The sequence below is a fragment of the Amblyomma mixtum genome, chromosome 1, assembly GCF_055824585.1.
Source record: "Amblyomma mixtum isolate Tamu chromosome 1, ASM5582458v1, whole genome shotgun sequence".
NCBI lineage: Eukaryota > Metazoa > Arthropoda > Arachnida > Ixodida > Ixodidae > Amblyomma > Amblyomma mixtum.
The window spans coordinates 42,471,335-42,492,350 of NC_143012.1; the positions used below are offsets into that span (position 1 = coordinate 42,471,335).

Genomic DNA, 21,016 nt, shown 5'->3' on the forward strand with positions numbered 1-21,016 from the left:
ACGATCACACATATTTGAGTGTACAAGTGACGCAGGGGAAATTAAACTATGACAAATGCATCTACTTTCTCAAGGATCTGTTAACACTTATGAAGAAACTGTGTATTGATTTAAATCAGAATTGTGGGTCATTCAGTGACGTATATAAGAACGAAACGATCACACACATGTGAGCGTACAATTGACGCGGCGGTGGAAATTAAACTATGGCAAGTGGATCCACTTTCTCAAGGATCTGTAGACACTTAAGAAATTGTGTATTGATTTAAATCCTGATTGTAGGTCATTCAGTGACGTATATAAGAACGAAACGATCACACATATGTGAGCGTACAAGTGACGCTGTGGAAATTAAACTATGGCAAATACATCCACTTTCTCAAGGACCTGTGAACACTTATGGATAAATTGTGTATTGATAGAAATGAAAGTCCCATTGGCTAAAACTCGAAGTATCAATAACAATCTCGGTATGCCGATGAATCGTGGACTGATCGATGGTCGGTGCGGCACACTTCACGCCATCCAGGCGTAGAAGAGCGCGACGGCTGCAGGCGCAACGCAGGATCCGAGTAGGCCCACGAAGGTCAGGCGCCCGAACGTGGTGGGGACGGCTGCACCGAACAGGAGTCGAATACTGTCCATGTGTATGAAATAGCGGTCGTAGGTTTCCACCACCGTCGCCCTGCGTGCGAGAGTAAAAAAGTTTCAGACGGATCGTTGCCGTACATTGGCTTTTTTTGCCTTCCCAGGTAGCACCGAAACAATACAATAATGTCATCGTTTTATTTTGGCCGAGCGCTAATTCCAAGTTCTTAATGTACTTTTTTTTTCTAACATTTATATAATGTTACAAATGTACTTTGGAGTAAGATTTCAGTAACATAATTAAACATTTAAACATTGTAAATAAACATTTTCGATAATGGTAAAGCAACCCTGTACGAGGGCTACACTTGAGCTCCACAATGCAGCATAAGATGCAACTCCTCAGTACACTCATCCCTACATCCACCCGTGACGTTCCTCCGTTCGAAAGTGTTGGTATTAAAGATAATCGGAAAGTTGTGAACCTTTCATTGTACAAGTCTTCCTGGACCATTGAACCATGAGACCTGCAACTATATATATATATATATATATATATAGGAGGCATTGTTCAAAGCTAGAGGAAGATCAAGAAAATGGAGTGCTGGGAGAACTACAAAAGGATTTTAGGTATACGGCAAGCGTTTGGAGGAATATATATATACATTCTTTCGATCTTCCTCTATCTTTGAACAATGCCTCCTTATACTTTACCGATATCGACACCAAGCAGCGACATCTCCCGGCCGTCGTCATCGGCGGAGGTTTGGCTGGTCTGGTGGGCAAAACATGCGGCTGCTGAGAGCACGGTTTTAGCCCCCAAATTTTTCCACTAATATGGTTCTAGAGGGGTACTTGGTCAGGCCATGGTCCAATCTTTCATATCTCCCGAAGAAACGAACGTTCGGGAGTGTCACCCTGAAGAGGGAGTGCTTTTCGGCGCGACCACGCTCCCCGGTACTCTGCTCGACTGTCCGCTCGACTCCTCGTAAACCCGGAGGTATGTGTGAAGCCTCAGCCTTTGACTGAGCACGAGCGGCGGAGGCCTTTTGCAGCCGTACCTGAAAAAGATCTGGACGAGGCTTTTGGGATCAGGTTCCGGTCTCCAGTGCACCACTACTTCCTTCTTGGTCTTGTTGTCTCCGTGGGAGATGGCGCTCTGCACGCATTCGGGTTGGCTGTCACTGCGAGTAACATCTATGCGAATCTTTGACGACATATATACACGAAGAGAATAGCTTTGCTCTAGATTGTCAGCAATGTGATAGTGCCTTCAGCCGCACTGCTCATCCCAGTTCTTCCTAATTCATTCCAATCTACTCTTGTAGAGGGCCTTGCTGGCGTCGGCTCAGCTATAAGAGAACCAGCCGGGGTTGTAGCTCCAAGTCGTGGGCATTTCGAACGCTTAAGGGGCAGCTGCAGCACTTCTTTTTGAGAATTTCGCGATATTCAAGGATTCAAGTCTATATAGGCGGTAGGTAAAGCATGCCAAGTGTTTTTCCACTAGCATTTAAAATACCGACGTAATCGACGATAGAATTTTGCGCTTCTCCTCAATGCATCGCCGGAGTGCAGAAAAATTCAGCATGACGTCACGGAAGGTATGATTTCAAATTACCGCTGTCGTTAGCCACACCCTGCCCTGACTCATTAGACGCTGCCAAACAACTCTCGGCAGGGTTTGCCTTCGGTGGCGTTGGTTTTTTCCCTTCAAAGCAGGCGTTTGTGCATTGGAAATGTACCGATACCTTCGATGACGTCATCATGCGCCCCCCCACTTGGCGTTGTGCGCTGCGGAGAAGCTTGAAGGGCGTCCGGAATTTAATCGGCGATTACTCCATTATTTCAAGCGCTAGCCAAAAAAGACTTCGCATGCTTTACATGCAAGTTTGGCACATTCGATCCTCTTAAGCTCGTTGATTTCTAAAACCTATGCAGTTTCCCTTTAATATGCGCTCTTACATACCCAGAAGTTCTGAACAAGCGCGTTTTTTCAACGGGAATTTATAAACACAATTTTTTCGCATATTGTAAGCTTGCAGCGTAACAATATATCCAGAGATCCCGCCTGGGGACGCTTGTATTTTTTTACTATTTATTGTCCAAAACGCATCCCATCGGTTTAATTTCTATGGCAGTATTATCTACTCTATGCGAGCGCAGGACGAACTTTAAAAGCAGGAATTGGCGGAGCATCGGAAGATTGTACAATTCCCATCAGTATGTCCATAGCAGTATTTTACAATACAGTGATAGAACCTCGTTAAAACACGCTTTATAACGAAATAATGGACATAACGAAGTAATGACGATTCCCTTAGGAAGCTTGGTCAACACGGGCTTTAAAGAAGCTACGGCTATAACGAACTAATTGCTAGTTTATTACGCTGTTCAACTGTATACCACAGTTGCCTCACAATTAAAAGTTATGCCCAAGAAAGCTGTACTTAAATGACGTGAATTCTCGTCCGTTTAACGTTGCCTGCAATTTTCTCGGCATGTTTCAGACAGTGCGAGCATTAAAACCGCAGGCTGCTGCGCGACCTGGTGTATATGTTCTAGGAGTTTCGTTAAAACCGCGACAAACTATACTCTCTAAACAGGAAAGGCTAAAAAAAGTAAGCTTTCCTCTAGCGCACTCCCTTTTGTTAAAGGGAGGCAGTTAAGGAAATGTAATATTTTTCACACTTTTTTTTTGACGGCTTGAGCGAAGGGCATTTTCCTCCGGAAGCACGTAATTTACTAGCGCCGCCCTCCAATCGCTGACAGGCAGAGCGGCTGCATAGTTGCGTAATGGATTTTATAATCGACTCGTATGTCATAACCTAAACCCTCAGCGTTGACCTGCTGGCCGTATGGAATATCCATGCGGTAGCGTTAGAAGCCTCATCGAAAAAAATAAAAATTGTCGTCGGTCATCAAATCAATCATTGGCTGGAGGAAAGTGACGTCACCCATCGGGAAGTGACGTCACCAGACAGGAAGGGACAGCTTTACGTCCGTGTCGAAGGCATGTCTCGTTGTGTGCTTTCAAACGTGTGGGGGTCAGCGAACGCCATCATGCACGAATGACGCAGAACTCATTGTACAGGCATCAACAGCCTCTATTTCTATCATTAAAACTTCCTGTTGGGCGAGTTGGTAGTTCATATTGAATTAGAAATATTATAGCGCAAACAAAGACACGGACAAAAAAGAGAGGAAACAAACACACAAGCGCTAATATTAGAAATATTATAGCGCAAACAAAGACACGGACAAAAAAGAGAGGAAACACACACACAAGCGCTATTTATTAGAAATATTATAGCGCAAACAAAGACACGGACAAAAAAGAGAGGAAACACACACACAAGCGCGATTTCTATCGCGTTGCCAATTGTCAATGCTTAATGTAATTAGGCGTCCCTGTGAATTTTAGGCGTGCCTATGGGACGTCATGGAAGGCACGTGAACCAGGGTGTCGGTGCTCTTGATAGTGTGCTGTATCTACGCCCATATGATCCGGTTGGGCATGGGGTCGAGTGGGCGCGTTTATGGGATGGGCCTGGTGCGGTAAGTGTGCTGTATGTAAAAAAGCCTGGGACTCTTATCTTTTCAATACACTCAAGTTCAATCTTTCCGGACCTGCCATTCTCTTGCACTGGAGTTACGGCATGAAGGTTACCGCGTTTTCCTCCACCTATTACATGGTCGACAGACACTAGTGGGTGATCGGTGATAAGCGGTCATATTGATCACAGTACGAGTGGCTCTGTCGCCTAACCAAGGCAGATATCGAAGGCGGCACTCACTCACTTGTTACGCGTTGCAGCTGTGATATGGTGGTGCCATTGTTAATGCGTGTTTGCGAGTGGTTTTGAGAAAAGCAAAGGAGCAGTTATAACCATCGTACTCAAGGTCGCTCAGGGCCACTCACAGTGGACACCTGTTTTGCACCTGCAAAGAAAATACGAGGAGGGCTTGAGTCTTGCCAGGTTTGACGATTAATTGTTGCATGCTTCTTGTGAGGGAGCTGGTAGGAGTTCTTTGAGCGGGGTTTTGCCCTTGCATGCCCAGAGTATATGGTCGAAACTTTTACCAGCGCTGCAACAGGGTACAGGGAACAAGAAGAGACGGAAGGACAAGCGCTACTAAGAACTGAAAGTCTATTGAAACATACAAAGGTAATATACTGGCATGACAACCAGAAGTGCAAGCGCCACCCTTCCCGCGAAGAACGTAAAAGATACAGCTATGATTCCAAATATGACAGTACACATTCATGAACGATTACTGATGGTGTGCTTATGCACATGTCGCTGTTTTTGTGAATACAATGTGCTTCACTCCATCTTTCATGAATCATTCATGAATGTGAATTGTCATATTTGGATTCATAGCTGTATCTTCTACGTTTTTCGCGGGAAGGGTGGCGCATGAGCTTCTGGTTGTCATGAGAGAGTATCTTACCCTTGTATGTTTTAATAAACTTTCAGTTGTTAGTAGCGCTTGTCCGTCCGTCTCTTCTTGGTCCCGGTCCCCTTGTTGCAGGGCTGGTAAAAGTTTCGAACATAAACCAACTAGCTCAAATTTCTGTGTTACTGGAGTATATGGTCCTGCGTGGCAATTTCAGATGTCTTTCAATATAATTTTATTTGGGAGATATTGAACTCTCGGAAGACCAAGCAGGTGGGAACATAGAGATACTAATTTTAACATAGCAGTGCTTGCAGAAGCGTTCTTTAATTTGGTAATTTTGAATCGAATTCTCCTTTGTAGATTGCATGCAATATGTGAGGACTCAGGACAGGCTCTGTTTGGACCGTTCTTAGCGCTGCGGCCTGTTCTCTAGTGAGCTCTGTATGAGGTGGCGAAAAGGCTCTCCTTCCTTCCTTGTAGCCCTTGGTTATCTCAGTAAATGGGTTCGAGATTTCGATGGATTTTGATTTTTCTTTTCTTTGGGAGGGGGGGGGGGAGGGGGGGCGGAGGGAGGTGTAGCAAAGCCGCCGAGACTAGTTTAGGAGACTTTGGTTGTCGTCGGCCCGGTTGGTTAGGCCTCGAGCCAGTCTATCCGCCTCCTCCATTGCCTGAGTTTCCAGAGTGTGACAATCTCCGCAACGCTATTTCTGTAGCAACTTTTCAGAATTTTAATAGTTTAATAGTGCTTGTTACTGCACTGGCACTGGTGTGGAGGGGCGTGTCCGTCACCCCTGGTGTCTCGGAACACCTCCACTAAGCCGCGAAGCAGCCTCAAAGTCTTCGCATCCGAGTCAGTCCGCGAACCACAGGGACAGCAGCTTGCGTAAAACACTTAATAAAACCACAGCGGGAATCGCGAACTTTCGGTACATTCCATTGATTTTCTATGGCCATCAGATATAGCTAGTGCGACATAGGAGGCATTTTGAAAGTCAAATTTTGCAGTGAGGAGAATGAATGGGCGTTCGCAGATCTCGCGATACTCTCTAGTTTTAAGAATTGCTAGTTTAAAATATCCCCATTGTTTTACTCGGCGTACGCTAATGGCGGCCAACAGATGACGCTTTAGTCGGATACAACTCCAGAAGGCAGCGGCTCTTCCTCGTCAAAGGACCCCCTTCCAGCCAATGGTGTCGTCCTATTCTCATGAGCCTACTACCTCTAAACAGGAAGGAGTAAAAAGTGGAGTAAACTGTCCTCTAGTGCAGGGTGCGAGGGTGCGAGAGAGTACACATTACTCCCTTTTTTACTCCCATATAGGCGTATTAGTGTTTAGAGCGTAGTGTGACAATGCGGGGAGTGGCAGATTAAAGGGAGCACTCCCCTTCCTCCATGATCGGAGATAGTCACCTCCCAGCTGCATTGTCACACCACTGCCTGCATTGTTACCTTAAAGGGGCCCAGAAACACAATCTTAGTTAACTGTTTTGCCTGTTGATTGCATACAGTGAGTTATAATGGTGCTGTTAGCGTCGGCAATACCGCGTATATTCCGTTTTTTAATATTTTAATGTCCTCCCAAAAACAAATTCATGGCTCTGATGGTGTCCCCACACAGTGGCGGGTTTTTAGCAGCGGATATGACATCACCTGGCGCGGGCTTGATGACCGGACAAACAGCAAATGTACTGCAAATTGTGTGAATAAATAGAGACACATTTTGTCACCTGTCTGCGTTTTATATTAGATCAACAAAAACAACTTGTTTGTCTTAGATAAAAGCCCTGCAAAGCAAGTAAAATAAAAATACACCACCAGGGGCGCTCTGGCATGGAAACGACGCTGCCAGTCTCAGCAAGAACGAGTTACAGAGAGCAGGCAATCATGGAGTACAAACTTCCGCGCCGTGCTCTGGCAGGCTGTTTTGATTGGTTGCGCCAGGTGCCGTCACTGGGAGAGCGAAATAGGAGGGGGAAGCACCGCCAAAATCGAGTTGAGGGCAGCGTTTTGTTTGCTTGTATTTTGAAATTTCTTCACTGAATAACTCCCGTTCCTGTGCATCGATTCCTGTAATTCCTTTTAAGTCAGCATCTGTGTGACATAAAGAACCCACCTGAAGTATAGCCGGTATCCCCCCAAGCAATGTTTCGCAGCCCCTTTAACATAGCAGGATCGTGAGAATCGGCCGACGCCATTGGCTGGAACGTGGCCCTTTAACGGGGAAAAGCCGCTTCTTTCTTGAGTTGTACCCGATTATAGTTGCAGTTGTATACAGTAAAGTGGACATGAGAAGGACACGTGTAAGTGAGTGTACCCTGTCCTGTCCGTCGCAGTCGAGGTACAGCGAGTCCTGGAACTGCGCGTCCTTCTCGAAGATTCCGCGGAAGAAGATGAAACTATTGCCCCTGATCGCCATGGATCGGATGAGGAAGCCGCGGAAGGTGACGTTGCTGTTTGTGGTCAGGAGCTGGACCGTGACTCTGCCTTCCCGGATGCCCCGGTCGACCACCAGCTGCAGTAGCAGCGCGCGTCCAGAAGTGAGCCGGCTGACCTGAGTGCGGCGACGACATTGGCTGTACAGTCGAGCAGAATGCGCATGCGCAACTGGCACGGCTGCCTCTCTTCAACTTGGGGGTGCTTCGCAAACACATGCTCTTAGCAGAGAACACGCTTTCGCTAGCAGCGGAGGAGTTTGGTTTATGGTTTTGGGGGGTTTAACGTCCCAAAGCGACTCAGGCTATGAGGGACGTCGTAGTGAAGGGCTCCGGAAATTTCGACCACCTGGGGTTCTTTAGCGTGCACTGACATCGCGCAGTACACGGGCCTCTAGAATTTCGCCTCCATCGAAATTGGACCGCCACGGCTGGGACCGAACCCGCGTCTTTCGGGTCAGCAGCCGAACGGCATGAGCGTTGTGCAAGCGGTAGTCCTGTGTGTACACATTAAGAACGCTCGTATTGCGTTACCTGTAATGAGCGTGTGTTCCACTTCATGCCAGAGTACCAAATATAAAGCTAACAAATCAGTACATCCACCACGTTCGACGCACATTTTCAATGCCTGAAATACATTATGCGGTTGCATTTTTACTTTACCGTGTCCCGTCTCCCGTGTCCATTTATTTACAAGCGTAGATCATATATCCTCAAAGAACACGTGACCCTCCGTCGAGGTGGTATACAGGATCGGCCACTCTTAAGGTGAACACGCGAGCGCGTTGCTGCGCTCTTTGGAGCACTAGTGCACCCGTCTTTGCCGCGCATCGAAGCGAAGTGGCTGCCGACGCCAAGCACCGCCTCCAGGATCCTCTGCACCTGCGTCAATTTTCTTTGTTTCGCGGCCATTTCAGACTCACGGGCGCCCCGAAGAGCGCAGCCACGCGCTCGCGTGTTCACCTTAAGAGTGGCCGACCCTGTACCTACTGCATAAAGGAATACCCTGACAGAAGCGTAACGCAAACCTGCAAGCTTTTTCTTTCTATAGCCACTCGACCGATCGCTGTGTTGGCATTACGCTTCTGACGCTGTTGACATTTTTGGCCGCGCATGACTTGTTCGTTACCGCCGGAAGCGCTACAGTCACTGGCCATATCAACTATATAGGTATCGAATATACTACGGTTACGGAACGCCGGAACATTTCGAGGGCTAAGAATCATGGAAAAGCGGGCTGATGGATTCGAGTCTATTGGCTATGACAGAACCCGGAAACTGTGACAACAGGGTTGCACGCGGCATGAAGTCTCCTTCCGGTGTTTTACTGCGACAGTGCTGAACCCTTCAGTTGGAAATTATAAGCGGTAAACTCATTGCATTAAAGTGTTAAAACAGAGTCGTTAGAGATTCACTTAATTTTCAATCTCATGCACAGCCAGTGTTTCGCCTTTAAAAATCTTACTTGTGTAGTGTCCTTATCGCCACAGTATTACCAGCATCTACCACTTTCACAAACGGGGAATAAAAATATTAGTTTTATTCTTGGGATTAATGAACACAGCTGAGTTGGTAAAGATTCATCCCTAACAGCATCATGAAAAAAAAAGCACGGACGAAAAAAACTTCAATTCAACCGTAATTTATTGAAAGAAGAGCTCATGATTGCTGCGTACACTCTAAACCCGAATACGCCTATATGAGAGGGAAAAGTAAGTTGCAGTAAAGTAAGTTGTAATAAGTTGTCTGAGGACAGCTTATTCTCTTTTTACCCCTCTCTCTTTAGAGTGAAAGCTAGAAGTGGTTACATGAGACCTAGCGAATAGAAAGAGTACAATTTCTTTTTCTGCGTCTTCGTCTAGTGTGCGCATCCTTGTGCTGCTCAAGTTGAAAAGCAACTGTAGGGCGGTAAAAGGTGTTACTTCACCGCAAGACAACTTAAGGCTAAACAAAAAATTATCGGACGACCAGACAACGTCTAGCATGGTTTGCGATAGCATACCATCAGTGCTTACAGTCTGGTTACATCGAAGAGGGGTCTCTGGAGATCCGAGCACAGGTGGAGGGGGCAATAAAGGGGAAGAAAGAGAGAGAAAGCGGCCTGTTTTACACAAAACGGAGAAATAATATGAATTTGTGTCTGGGCAGTGAGCAGTTAGAGATAGTGGACTCCGTTAACATCCTTGGGGTGCATTTTTCAAAGCACCTTACCTGGAATGAGCATGTTGATCACCTACAATCAAAATTGTCATCTGCCATTGGTGTCATTGCTCCTGCGTCGCATTCTCCCGACCAAGGTAAAATTGATGTTGTACAATGCACTGGTGGTATCTGTCATGCAGTATTGTATCATGGTGTGGGGCACAACTGGCGTGACAAACTTGCAGAAACTACATTTGCTACAAAAAAGAGCTGTACGTTACATAGCTGATGTCCATTATACATACTCCAGAAAACCACTTTTTCCAAAATATGAAATTCTTCCTGTGTTTTGTCTTTATAATTACAGGTTGATGTTGTGCTATAAAGGTTTTGCAAAGTTTGGCATTGATTACATAATTAATCTGGCAAAACTCCAAAAAAACACAAATATTCGTAAGACCCGACATAAAGAAATGTGGTTTGTACGCACCCCGAGAACCTCATATGATGAACAATCTCTGCCTTATACATTACCTTCGCTGTTAAACTTACTAGACCGACAAAATTTTGATCCCTCCAGAAACCGAAACTGTCGCATTAAACGTTTTTGTCAACTTATTCATTTGCAAGACTAAACCATGCCTTCCTATTCGCCTAATTTTGTTCACCAGTGTTGCTTATGTGTGTTGATTTATCTGTATTACCTTTTGTTGCTTCTCCGATTGATTGCCGTCTTGTTTCATTCTGTATTACCCGTTGCTTTGTGATATTTTTTCATTTTTTTTTTGTGTAAGACTGGCCGTCATCCTGCTGTCATGCCAACTAACAAGGGGTCGGGACCTCGTCAAGCTGTTCGAGCTTTTAGTCCCGTACTCCTCCTTTTTTAAGGAAATAAAGTGAATGATTGATTGATTGAAATAATTTTTGAAAGGTTTTTGTTCGCTCGATTTGTCACACACACCTGACACAAACGATCCCCACACTCTGCCAGTGTGCTCGTTGTTGTGTAGTCTTGGAGCTGAGCGACCAGCTCTGCACTGACTCGTGGTGTGAGGGCATGATTGCACCAGTGTTGGCAACTCTGTATTTTTCTCCGTCTCAAGCTTTAGAAAACATGCCAGTTAGACTAAAATTGACCGTGAAATTTCCGAAACTACAAAGAAGAAATGTTTCGACCACTACTGACAAAAAGAGTAAAAAATGGTTACTTGCTTCGGATTATGCAGTCTCTACATTCTTGCACGGGGGTCTCATATCCCTTCGGGATGTTGTTGGAGAGTCTCAGAACCCCCCCCCCCCTTATGACATTAAGCACACACACACACACACACACACACACACACACACACACACACACACACACACACACACACACACACACACACACACACACACACACACACACACACACACACACACACACACACACACACACACACACACACACACACACACACACACACACACACACACACACACACACACACACACACACACACACACACACACACACACACACACACACACACAAACACACACACACACACACACGCGCGCACGCACACACACACACACGCACGCACGCACGCACGCGCGCGCGCACACACACACACACACACACACAAACACACACACACAATCATCGCTATACTCGACGCCAAGGCTTCCATATACATCGGTAGTCACCATTTAATGGCCGGTAGATGACTTAGACGACGGCACTCATATCACAGTAAGAGACTGGCTCTTTAACACGCGGGAACCAGTCACTGGTGGTGTGTGCACCTGACTAACTAGAAAGGCAGCTAAAGAAGTTACTGACGGCAACAGAAGTCTCCAGAATGCGCGAAAATGGATCTAGGTGCATAAGTGACATGTTTTCCAATCTATCCCTTCATTTAACTAGCGCGAGACTTTCACCTCCACAGGGGTGGTCTTGAGCCTCCGGCTAGCAACACAGATATCGACTTGAGAAGAAAATTCAAACAGCGCTAGACAACAGGACCGGAAAGAGGTGGAGACAAACACGGCGTTGTTTGTCTCCTCCTGTTTCTGGTCCTGTTGTGTAGCGCTGTTTGAATTTTCCCGTCACCATGGAACCCCAGCTCGCCCAATCTGTCGTTCTTCTACAGTTCATATCGACTTGAGTTGCTGCTCACGCATCTTGCATGCCCAGCCCTTGTAATCTGCCAGTCCCTTGTCAGCGGTCGCATCGACACGGTTGCGAATAAGGTATACGGATACGATTCCTCTATGACTGCGTATGACTTCGCGTGCGTCGAGCCAATGAGTGATTTCTCCCTTTTTATGGTTTGGTTTGGTTTGTTGGGGGTTAACGTCCCGAAGCAACCCAGGCTATGAAGGACGCCGTAGTGAAGGGCTCCGGTAATTTAGACCACCTGATCCCTCCCTGTACCCTAAACAGAAGGGAGTAAAAAGGGAATAAGCTCTCCTCTAGCGCTTTCCCTTTCATGGTGGGGAGTGCGCAAGAGGAGAGATTACTCCCTTTTTACACCCACATAGGCGTTTTCGCATTTAGAGTATGGCCACCCCCTAGAAGTTTCAAGCCTTCAGTCCGACACACCTATATTTTCCGTTTCATCCTTTCATCGAAAAGCTATCTCCAGCTGGATCAAACTTCTCCACACATCACCGTTTCACGTCACCCTTCGCCCCACGGCTCATGTAATACCCAATGAGGCATGAGAATACCTAATGAAGTAAAACGAAACCAAGCGAAATCAGCTGCCATAGTTTTTGAGGCGAGGGCCTTTAATGCCTCATCGTTGTCGACAGAAGGTTTTCAGCAGAAGGTTGTCAGCAGAGGTGTCACGCTTTTTCTATTCAGACCAGAAAAAAAAAATCTTTGTGCACGACGGGATTCGAACCACCATCCTTCCGTTCCGCATCCGAGCGTGCTAATGGCTTCGCTACTTCCTGCCAACGCGTACGTAGCTCTTCTTGTCTGGGACGCTGGAGAGTGTTTGCAGAAAGGCGTCGAATCAGACGGGTGCCTCCCAAACGCCCTCCAGTGCCTCCAGCATTTAAGATTCACAAGCAGTTGTGTACTTAATTACCATCTTAACCACACATCAGTGACACAAGCAGCAACACCGTGCTAAAGGCTTTCGCCTCACCGCACTTTAGGTCAACAAAGTGCCCCCCTTCCCCCCCCCCCCCCCCCCTGAATTTTTTCGTTAGCATCGGCGCGTCTTACTGCAACCGAGTTACGTTCCCAGCAATTTTTAATCAGGGCTTATAAGATGAGAGCAGCGTGGCTTCGAGTTTGGAGATGCCATTGTATTGCATGTGCAACCTGTAGCTGATAGTACAATGCTAAGGGGACATGCAACGCAGTACACGAGAAGCCTGACTCCTCGACGGGCTGTGGAAGTAAGTTGCGATAAAAAAGTGAGATAACGAGATAACGTGCACCGAGTACATACACTCAGACGCTTATCGTCGCAATGTGCCCGTAGGCTGCGTAGCCTTTGTCCTCGCTCGGTGAGACGTCCTATGTTAAAGGTTCATTGACCTGGGAATCTGTCCGAGTGAAGAGTTTTCCCGCAAGGTTCTCCAGAAACGTCTACAGACTGAGGTTTTAGTTTCCACTTCAAATTTAAATGCAAGACTTCTACGTGAACTGTACCACATTTCTCTATTGATTTCTCTTATTGGTTGTTTATATTTATAACAATAATATCGATGGCAAAAAGCCAATTTATAACAATTTAAGAACACTAATTTTATTCTTTGTATCTGGCCCATGGGAAAATGCATTACAGAAGGGAGTTGGTTGCATGAAATTAATGTAAAGAACGAATTAAAGTGAACCTTGTTGCACTGCAAATTCATTTCTATGCAGAATGAATAAAGTTATCGCGTGCCGAAAACATTGGTCGTCTTTAAAGGGTGCGATATTGAGATGAAGGGGGTTCCACGCAGGGAGGTTACAAAGGAAGACAGGACTAAAAAAAAGGCTCGGTTTATGGGTGTTTAACGTCCCAAAGCGACTCAGGCTATGATGGACGCCGTAGGGGAGGGCTCCGAAAATTTCAACCACCTGGGGTTCTTCAACGTGCACTGAAATTGCACAGTACAAGGGCCTCTAGAAATTCGCCTTCATAAAAATTCGACCACCACGGTCGGGATAACGTCCCAAAGCGACCAAGGCCATGAGGGACGCCGTAGTGAAGGGCTCCGGAAATTTCGACCAGCTGGGGTTCTTCAACGTGCACTGACATCGCACAGTACACGGGCCTCTAGAATTTCGCCTCCACAGAAATTCTGCCGCCGCGGCCGGGATCGAAGCTGCGTCTTTCGGGTCAACAGCCGAGCACCATAACTGGTATTGCACTTTGCAGTGCCAACCCTTCTGACGATAATCGATGCGATGGGAAATATATTGTCGTGTTTCCGGAGTTGAAATCATCATGCACCGGGGTGTGCTGATAAATCTTGTGAAACAGAGTTAAGCGACTGATATTCCCGTGCGAGTGTAAGATTGGGAAGGAAAGATTAAACTTCATGGCTATAATCCTTGCTGTATCCGGTTGTAATTTGAAAAGATTGGTTTGGTTTATGGGGTTTAACGTCCCAAAGCGACTAAGGCTATGAGAGACGCCGTAGTGGAGGGCTCCGGAAATTTCGACCACCTGGGGTTCTTTAACGTGCACTGACATCGCACAGTACACGGGCCTCAAGAATTTCTCCTCCAAAGAAATTCTAGCCGCCGCGGCCGGGAAATTTGAAAAGATGAAGGCGAACAAAGTTGCTTTGCGTAAATTAGAGAAAACTTGTCGCAGACTGCGTACTTTTTTTTTCCTTTACAATAGAAGCTGTCAAAAAGACTTTTCCCTCTGTTCTCTGGAGGCACCAAACGCGTTAGGCAGCCGATGAGCGGGCATTGTCATGCCCTTGCTGCTGTTCCATGCGTCCGGAGAGGCTACAATCTTAGTTTCTTGCACAATTACCTTTTCCGAAATTGATATTAAACGCACTACTTTTCCGCTGCAATTTACGGCACAGAAATGTTGTGTACAACAGTCCCTAAAACGCTGCATTTTTTCAGTGAAGGTGGAATTAACATTGCAAGTTTGTCATCAGGTTAACTGAAGCAGTCATTTCTGTAAAGGTATTTTTTTTCTCGTCACATGTAGGAATACTCACATGCCTGATGCTGACTTTGCCTATGATCTATTTGTCCATGCTCTGTTGATAATGTACTGTCGTACTCGCCATGGTGGCTCAGTGGTTATGGTGCTCGGCTGCTGACCCGAAAGACGCGGGTTCGATCCCGGCCGCGGCGGTCGAATTTAGATGGAGGCGAAATTCACGAGGCCCGTGTACTGTGCGATGTCAGTGCACGCTAAAGAACCCCGGGTGGCCGAAATTTCCGGAGCCCTTTACTACGGCGTCTCTCATAGCCCGAGTCGCTTTGGGACGTTGAACTCCATAAAACCAAACTAACGTACTGTCGTGTATGTTACTGAACGCGCGTCTGAATGATTGTGGACTTTTTTGTTTCTCTTCAATTACAGTGGAAGATGTGCTGATAGCTTTTCTGTATAAATTATGTACTGATGCTATGCTCTTGTAAAGGGAATGGGCAGCTGGTCAGGCTGCATAAAAATAGATTTTTCTCCCATCTACTCATGTACGACACATTGAAATAAATCCAAATTCAATTCATTTTGAACCAACACCTAGCTGATATAATTTGAAAGGTACCTAGCAGATTATATTTACTATCAGTTAACACTAATTATCTCTTTTGTGGCCTCCGCCACCGCCACCACCATATCCGAAAGACTGATCCTCACATGTTAAGAAACATATTTTGTCATACGAAATATAGTGCCTCTTGTGGTAACATGAGAGTAGTGGACTTCTGTACTGGGCGTATTGCACATGGGTGCATTTGTCTTTCGCCTTAATCTAAATACTCCCGCCTTTGCCCTGATTCGATCCCTCTACCTTAGGATCAGAAGTCCAACACCGAAGCCACTGACCCACCACTGCGCGTCTGATTAATCTTTGGTTCAGTGTTTACGGAAATCCCCCAACGTGGAGTAGATTCGTTATAAGAGAGTAATAGTCTGTTAGCATCAACTGACCCCCTTACTACTCCCTCATTACGAATCTATTCCACCTTGAAGACGCCCCTAAACACTGGGCTAACACCGTTCCCACGTCGAGTTACTGATCAATCCGCTTTAGCCCTACCCTCTAATCTGCTAGCCGACCTTATTAATGGTTGCTAACTCGTCCAAAATGTCGTAATTCATATAAAAAGGGATAAACGAAGTTGCTAAACATGTACAGTCGTGAGCAAAAGTTGTATACAACACGCAGCCGGCGGCGGAGCTCAGGAAAACTAGAGTTCCTGTAGCATATACAGTAACTCTAAGGAAAACTGCATTGGAACGCCATCTAGCGACAGCTATCTGGGATCGAGACAAACGTGGTGGTGCCCCATTTTATCGACAAGCATGTCAGATAGCTCGGCTTGATGCGTCGCGCTCCTTCTCGCCTAAACGCTCTGGCGCGATATCAGTCTCACTCCGGAGCAAGCGCCGGCCGTCCGTGGTATCTTGATCGCTGAAAATAAAAAAAAAATAAAAAGGGCGCCGCAGGTACGGTTCTGCTGCGGCGCCGCTAGGCATTTCACCGAGCGGTAGCGCGACACACCGAAAGGATTCAACTTACATGCCTGCAGATAAGAAGGGTCCCCCTCGAGCTGTCGCGACCCCTGTCGCTGTGGCTAGATGGCGTTTCGATGCAGTTTTCCCGAGCTCTGTCACCGGCTGCGTGTTGTATACCACTTTTGCTCACGACTGTACATGTTGGCAACATGGAGGCGAGAATTCTGACTGCATTTTTAAAGACGAAACACTGGTTTTCATGTTAGCTTGGAGAATGGGTGAATCTTATATGGTGAGCCGTTAGAGATTCGATGGCCTATAACAACGTTGCATTTTAACTGCGTACTACACTCTAAACACGAATTCGTATACATGGAAGTACAAAGGGCGTAACGCTGTCCTCTAGAGCGCTCACTTTTACGAAAGTGAGTGCTCTAGAGGGCAGATTACCCCCTGTTTACTCCTCTGTGTTTAGAGTGTAGGAATGACGGGCTTCAAGTATACTTGTGCGTGGCCTGGTAGAATTATTGTTTTCATTGTCTCCTCCCTGCTCTCCCAGCCACTGTGTTCTTGCTGCAAGCTGATGACATAAAAGCAACACACGAACGAAACATAAAATCGCACGTCTCGCCTGAAAATTGTGGTGCGTCAAGGTTGGCCCCTTAGAGTGCCTGGGTATCATCTCCTTGCAGGCGCTCAGCGGTGCCCCCTTGGAGAAGGAGAGCGCAGGACGCGGCACGCATGACGCGAGGAGCAGGACGGTGCTGGAGACGACCAGCGCTGTCATCGACCCCACCACTCGCCGGAGAACTCCCTGCACCAGACAAAGAGGGTGGCTTGCCTTCGGAACCTTGGGTGAGTTGGTCGCTTTTCCAAGGGCTTATTCCCGCAGTGGAGGAGGGCAAACTCAGGAGAGGCCCTCGCTATCCGAGCTGCACGACAAAAAAATTACCGAAGACACTTGGGAAATTCTAAAGTGTACTTGGCGAAAGCCTTGTGGTCAACCCACTGCCGCTTCCCCGGATCGCTTGGCGCGGAATCACTGGGCGGCTTCGGAGCCATGCGTCTCACCCACTCGACCGCAACGAGACGTCTGGCGAAGGAGCGGCGGTGCAGCTGCCACCACCGACGCGCTCGTTCTACCGCTACTGTGTGACGTCACGGTTGCTACGCACAGCTGCGCCCCCCACCGGCTCGCCGGTTGCTAAGGGGGGAGGAGGTTGCGCCGCTGCGCGGAGGAGAGGCCACAGTTGGCACGATTCCAGCGCACGGACGGACACCGCGGGCGTGGACGGGCACCGCGAACATGAGCCATTAAAGGCTTTCGCCTTAAAAGTGTGCCAGAAGTCACGCGCTTGCGCAGGAACTACTGGGAGTCCCTGAGCCACTAAAGTCACTTTCATTTCATCTGTGGTTTCTCATAGCTTCAACCAATTTTGAAGAAAATTAGTTTTTGAGCAATGAAATGGCGCAGTATCTGTCCCATATATCTCGGTGGACACCTGAACTGCGCCGTAAGGGAAGAGAGGAAGGTAGGAGTGAAAGAAGAGAGAGCGAAAGAGGTGCCGTAGTGGAGGGCTCCGGAATAATTTCGATACACCTGGGGATCTTTAACGTGCACTGACATCGCACTGCACACGGGCGCCTCCTTTTGCGTTTCGCCTCCATGGAAACGCGGCCACCGCGGCCGGGTTCGATCCCGGCTATTCTGGTTGAGTAACGCAGCGCCCTAAACACTGAGCTACCGCGGAGGGTCCCTTCAGCATTCGCTCGCCGCGGTCACTCTGTGGTTAGGACTATGCGCGAGGACGTGGTACCCAATCCCGGCCGCGGCGGTTGCTTTTCGATGGAGGCGAAGCGCAAAAGGCGCCCGTGTGCTGTGCGATGTCAGTGCACGTTAAAGATCCCCAGGGGGTCGAAATTCGTCCCCAGCCCACCACTATGGCACCGAATTCTCTCTTCGTTCTTTCACTCCCTTCCCTCGCGGCGCGGTTAAGTTGTCCATTGAGAAGTGAGACAGTTACTGCACCTTTTCCATCCCAACTAGCCAAGTAATATTACTAATATCCCAAAGCAGCACAATGGCTATATGAGAGAGGCCGTAGTGGAGAGCTCCGGATTAATCAGTACAGGGCGGCATTTGTGCTTTTCGCCCCGAGGGAAATGCGGCCGCTAAGGCCGGAGTCCTACCCTCACTCTAACAACGAATACGCCTATATGGGAGTACAAAGGAAGTAAGATGTCTTCCAGCGCTCTCCCTTTTATAAGGGAGTGCGCTAGAGGACAGTCTACTCCTTTTTTACTCCTTTCTGGTTAGGGTGCTCGACCTTGGGCCCAGCAGGCGAACGCAATAGAGCCACTGTCGCGGATATAGTTGATACCCATGATTTAGCCAGACGCATGGGAGGCTGTAATTTGCCCCGGGACGTCCCAAGCACGTTGTTATGAAAGCGCACAGCAACGAAACACAGTGACGCAGTCTCACTCGATAGCTAAGACGTAGAGCCAGCGCTATGTAAACGCACATTATTTTCTTCACATGACCCACGTGTTCCGTTTTTTCTACGTCCTCAAAATCATGTCATACATTGTCTATTAAAAAACAATATTCAAATGCGCCGGACCCTGACATAGTATGCTGTGCAGCGCCAAGTGCCTCACAGCGTCGCATCGGTGTCAGAAATTCGAGGACAAGCGCTTTTAGTTTCCTTAGCTGACACCAGGTGGCGCATGGCTCTGAACATTCAAAATACCGCACTGACATCATCCGTGATGTAAGAAAGAAAAACAATGACCGAGTGTCTGCAGTACAGAACGTAAGAGTCCGCTAGGCTTAGCGCCACTGGCTGGGAGTTGTCCCGAGCTCTAGGCAATGTACCGTCTTTGCAAGAAGTAACCGAGCAGACGAGACGGCAGCGGGAGCGGGCTCTCAGCCGGGCGGTGGCGCTGCGGTGCCCGGCGCTGGCCGCTGTTCCTCTGCGAGTGTAAACTGGGTGACGTAAGCCTGTGCCCTCGCCCTCCTTCCTTGGATGATGAAAAGAAAGCAGGTAGTGGTCATACTGAGTGAGGGGGCGCTGGCTTACTTCGGCCAGTTTACAATCGCAGTCGGGAAGCAGCGGCCAGGCGGCCAGCGCTGAAGACAGCAGCGCCACCGCTCGGATGAGAGCCCGCTCCGGCCGCCGGCGAACCAGCTCGCTTACTTTCTACAAATAAGGTACGTCATTTGATAACGAAATGCGAGACAGACTACTGGTGTTTGCCTTGCCTTTAGTAAAGCGCGTTTTGGAAGGTGTTGCACTTTGACCAATGTGTTTCAGCATACTGGTAACGACGAGAGGTGCTAGAAAGCCTAAAAAAATATGAATGGAGGTTCAAGAGCACTGTGAGCCGTATACATGGGTTGGACTGACGTCATAGCGGCCACCATGTGCGAGACCAGAAGCACCAAAAGCATGACGGAAAACCGCGTTTTTCTAATCCGCTTATCGCTTTCTGCTCCGACCCACACTGCAGAAACTATGTCTTGGACTCCGTCATGGCGTCTGTGACGTCAGGCGCAACACTGCGCTACGAGCAGAAATTCACCTGCTCTTAAGTCTTGTCGATCATGTACTGAATACTTAAGGTAGCCTCAAGGCTGGTTCACATGCAAGCGACTGAGCGAATTGGGCGATTGAGAGGCAGTAGGGCCTTTCCTCAGCTCCGCGAAATGGCTCGGCGACTCGCGTAGTGTTTATTTCGCAACAAAAATTCAAACTTCATGGAACCGCGTCGCTCTGGGCGCTCGAGTCGCCGCGACGACTCAAAACAGGTTTTTGCGCCGCGGCGGCAGGGATCGCTAGCGTTTTCGCTTGCATGTGAGACTGGCTTCAGGCCTGAATTCTGAGGTTCAGGCGAACAGACGGAGACGACGGTTTGGCTGTCTAATTAACAACCGAACGCACCGGACTGTTGATGCTGTTGCGGTGTTGAGAAAGGCACGTACTTGCAAACAAGCCCGACTAGGCATACGCTGCGAAGTACAAAAAAGCTGGGCGGGTTTCGGTGTTGCTAGGTCCGCAGAACTTACCAGAACACTGCTGAGGATGAACGCTGGTCGAAAGCAAGCGTGCGAGAATGCGGCAGTAAGGACAGGCAAGATACCCTTGAGGGGCAGCCTTAAGGAACGAGCTCTTCTTCTTCTTCCAATCCCCTTGTGGCACGCAGCTACAATACCGGAGTGGCCCATGGGGATCGATATCATGGGTTTTATACACTCAAACATGTTTTGATGCTTTTATTATGCCCATTCGGGGAATCCGGGGAACGAGGCAGCCGACTATAAAGCGCGAGGTTTCGCCGACCGGGCAGTGGATGAGTCTGGCTCCCTGAATTTCACGAAGGACTCCATGATCACATATCATGATCTCACCAATCATTTTAAACTAGAGAGGAGAATTTCCCCCTTCCAGACAAAACACTTACTAAAGAACAAGAGGTTACGTGGCGTCGTCTACAGACGAGATCGATACGCACCCCATCACTCCTCGCGCACATTTATCCAGATCTTTATAACCCAAACTGTAAACACTGTGGCCAACGAGCCACCTACGATCACATCCTGTGGGACTGCAAAATAGAGCCACCTCCGGGTGATCTAGTTACAGCTCCTTCTCTCGAGCGGTGGGAGACCGTGCTGGCTAGCTCTGACCCCAGAACGCAAGTACTGGCGGTGGAGTGGGCTGACAAAGTAGTCGAGGGCTATGTACTCTGGACCACTTAACGCGACCTCTTACCAAGCTCTTTCCGGCGAATATAATGTTTTACAAT

The 21,016-nt window shown here is 47.9% G+C and overlaps 1 protein-coding gene across 1 annotated transcript; it reads right to left on the bottom strand.

Moving 5' to 3' along the window:
• Positions 1–516: 516 nt before the first annotated feature.
• Positions 517–16,961, bottom strand: LOC149366141 (uncharacterized). The gene is made up of 4 exons (XM_089569655.1): positions 16,839–16,961; positions 7,304–7,501; positions 1,650–1,747; positions 517–685 (listed from the first exon to the last, which is right to left on the bottom strand). The coding sequence occupies exons 1-4, from the start codon at positions 16,887–16,889 to the stop codon at positions 517–519; spliced, it is 516 nt and encodes a 171-aa protein (XP_089425781.1). The 5' UTR covers positions 16,890–16,961.
• Positions 16,962–21,016: the final 4,055 nt, after the last annotated feature.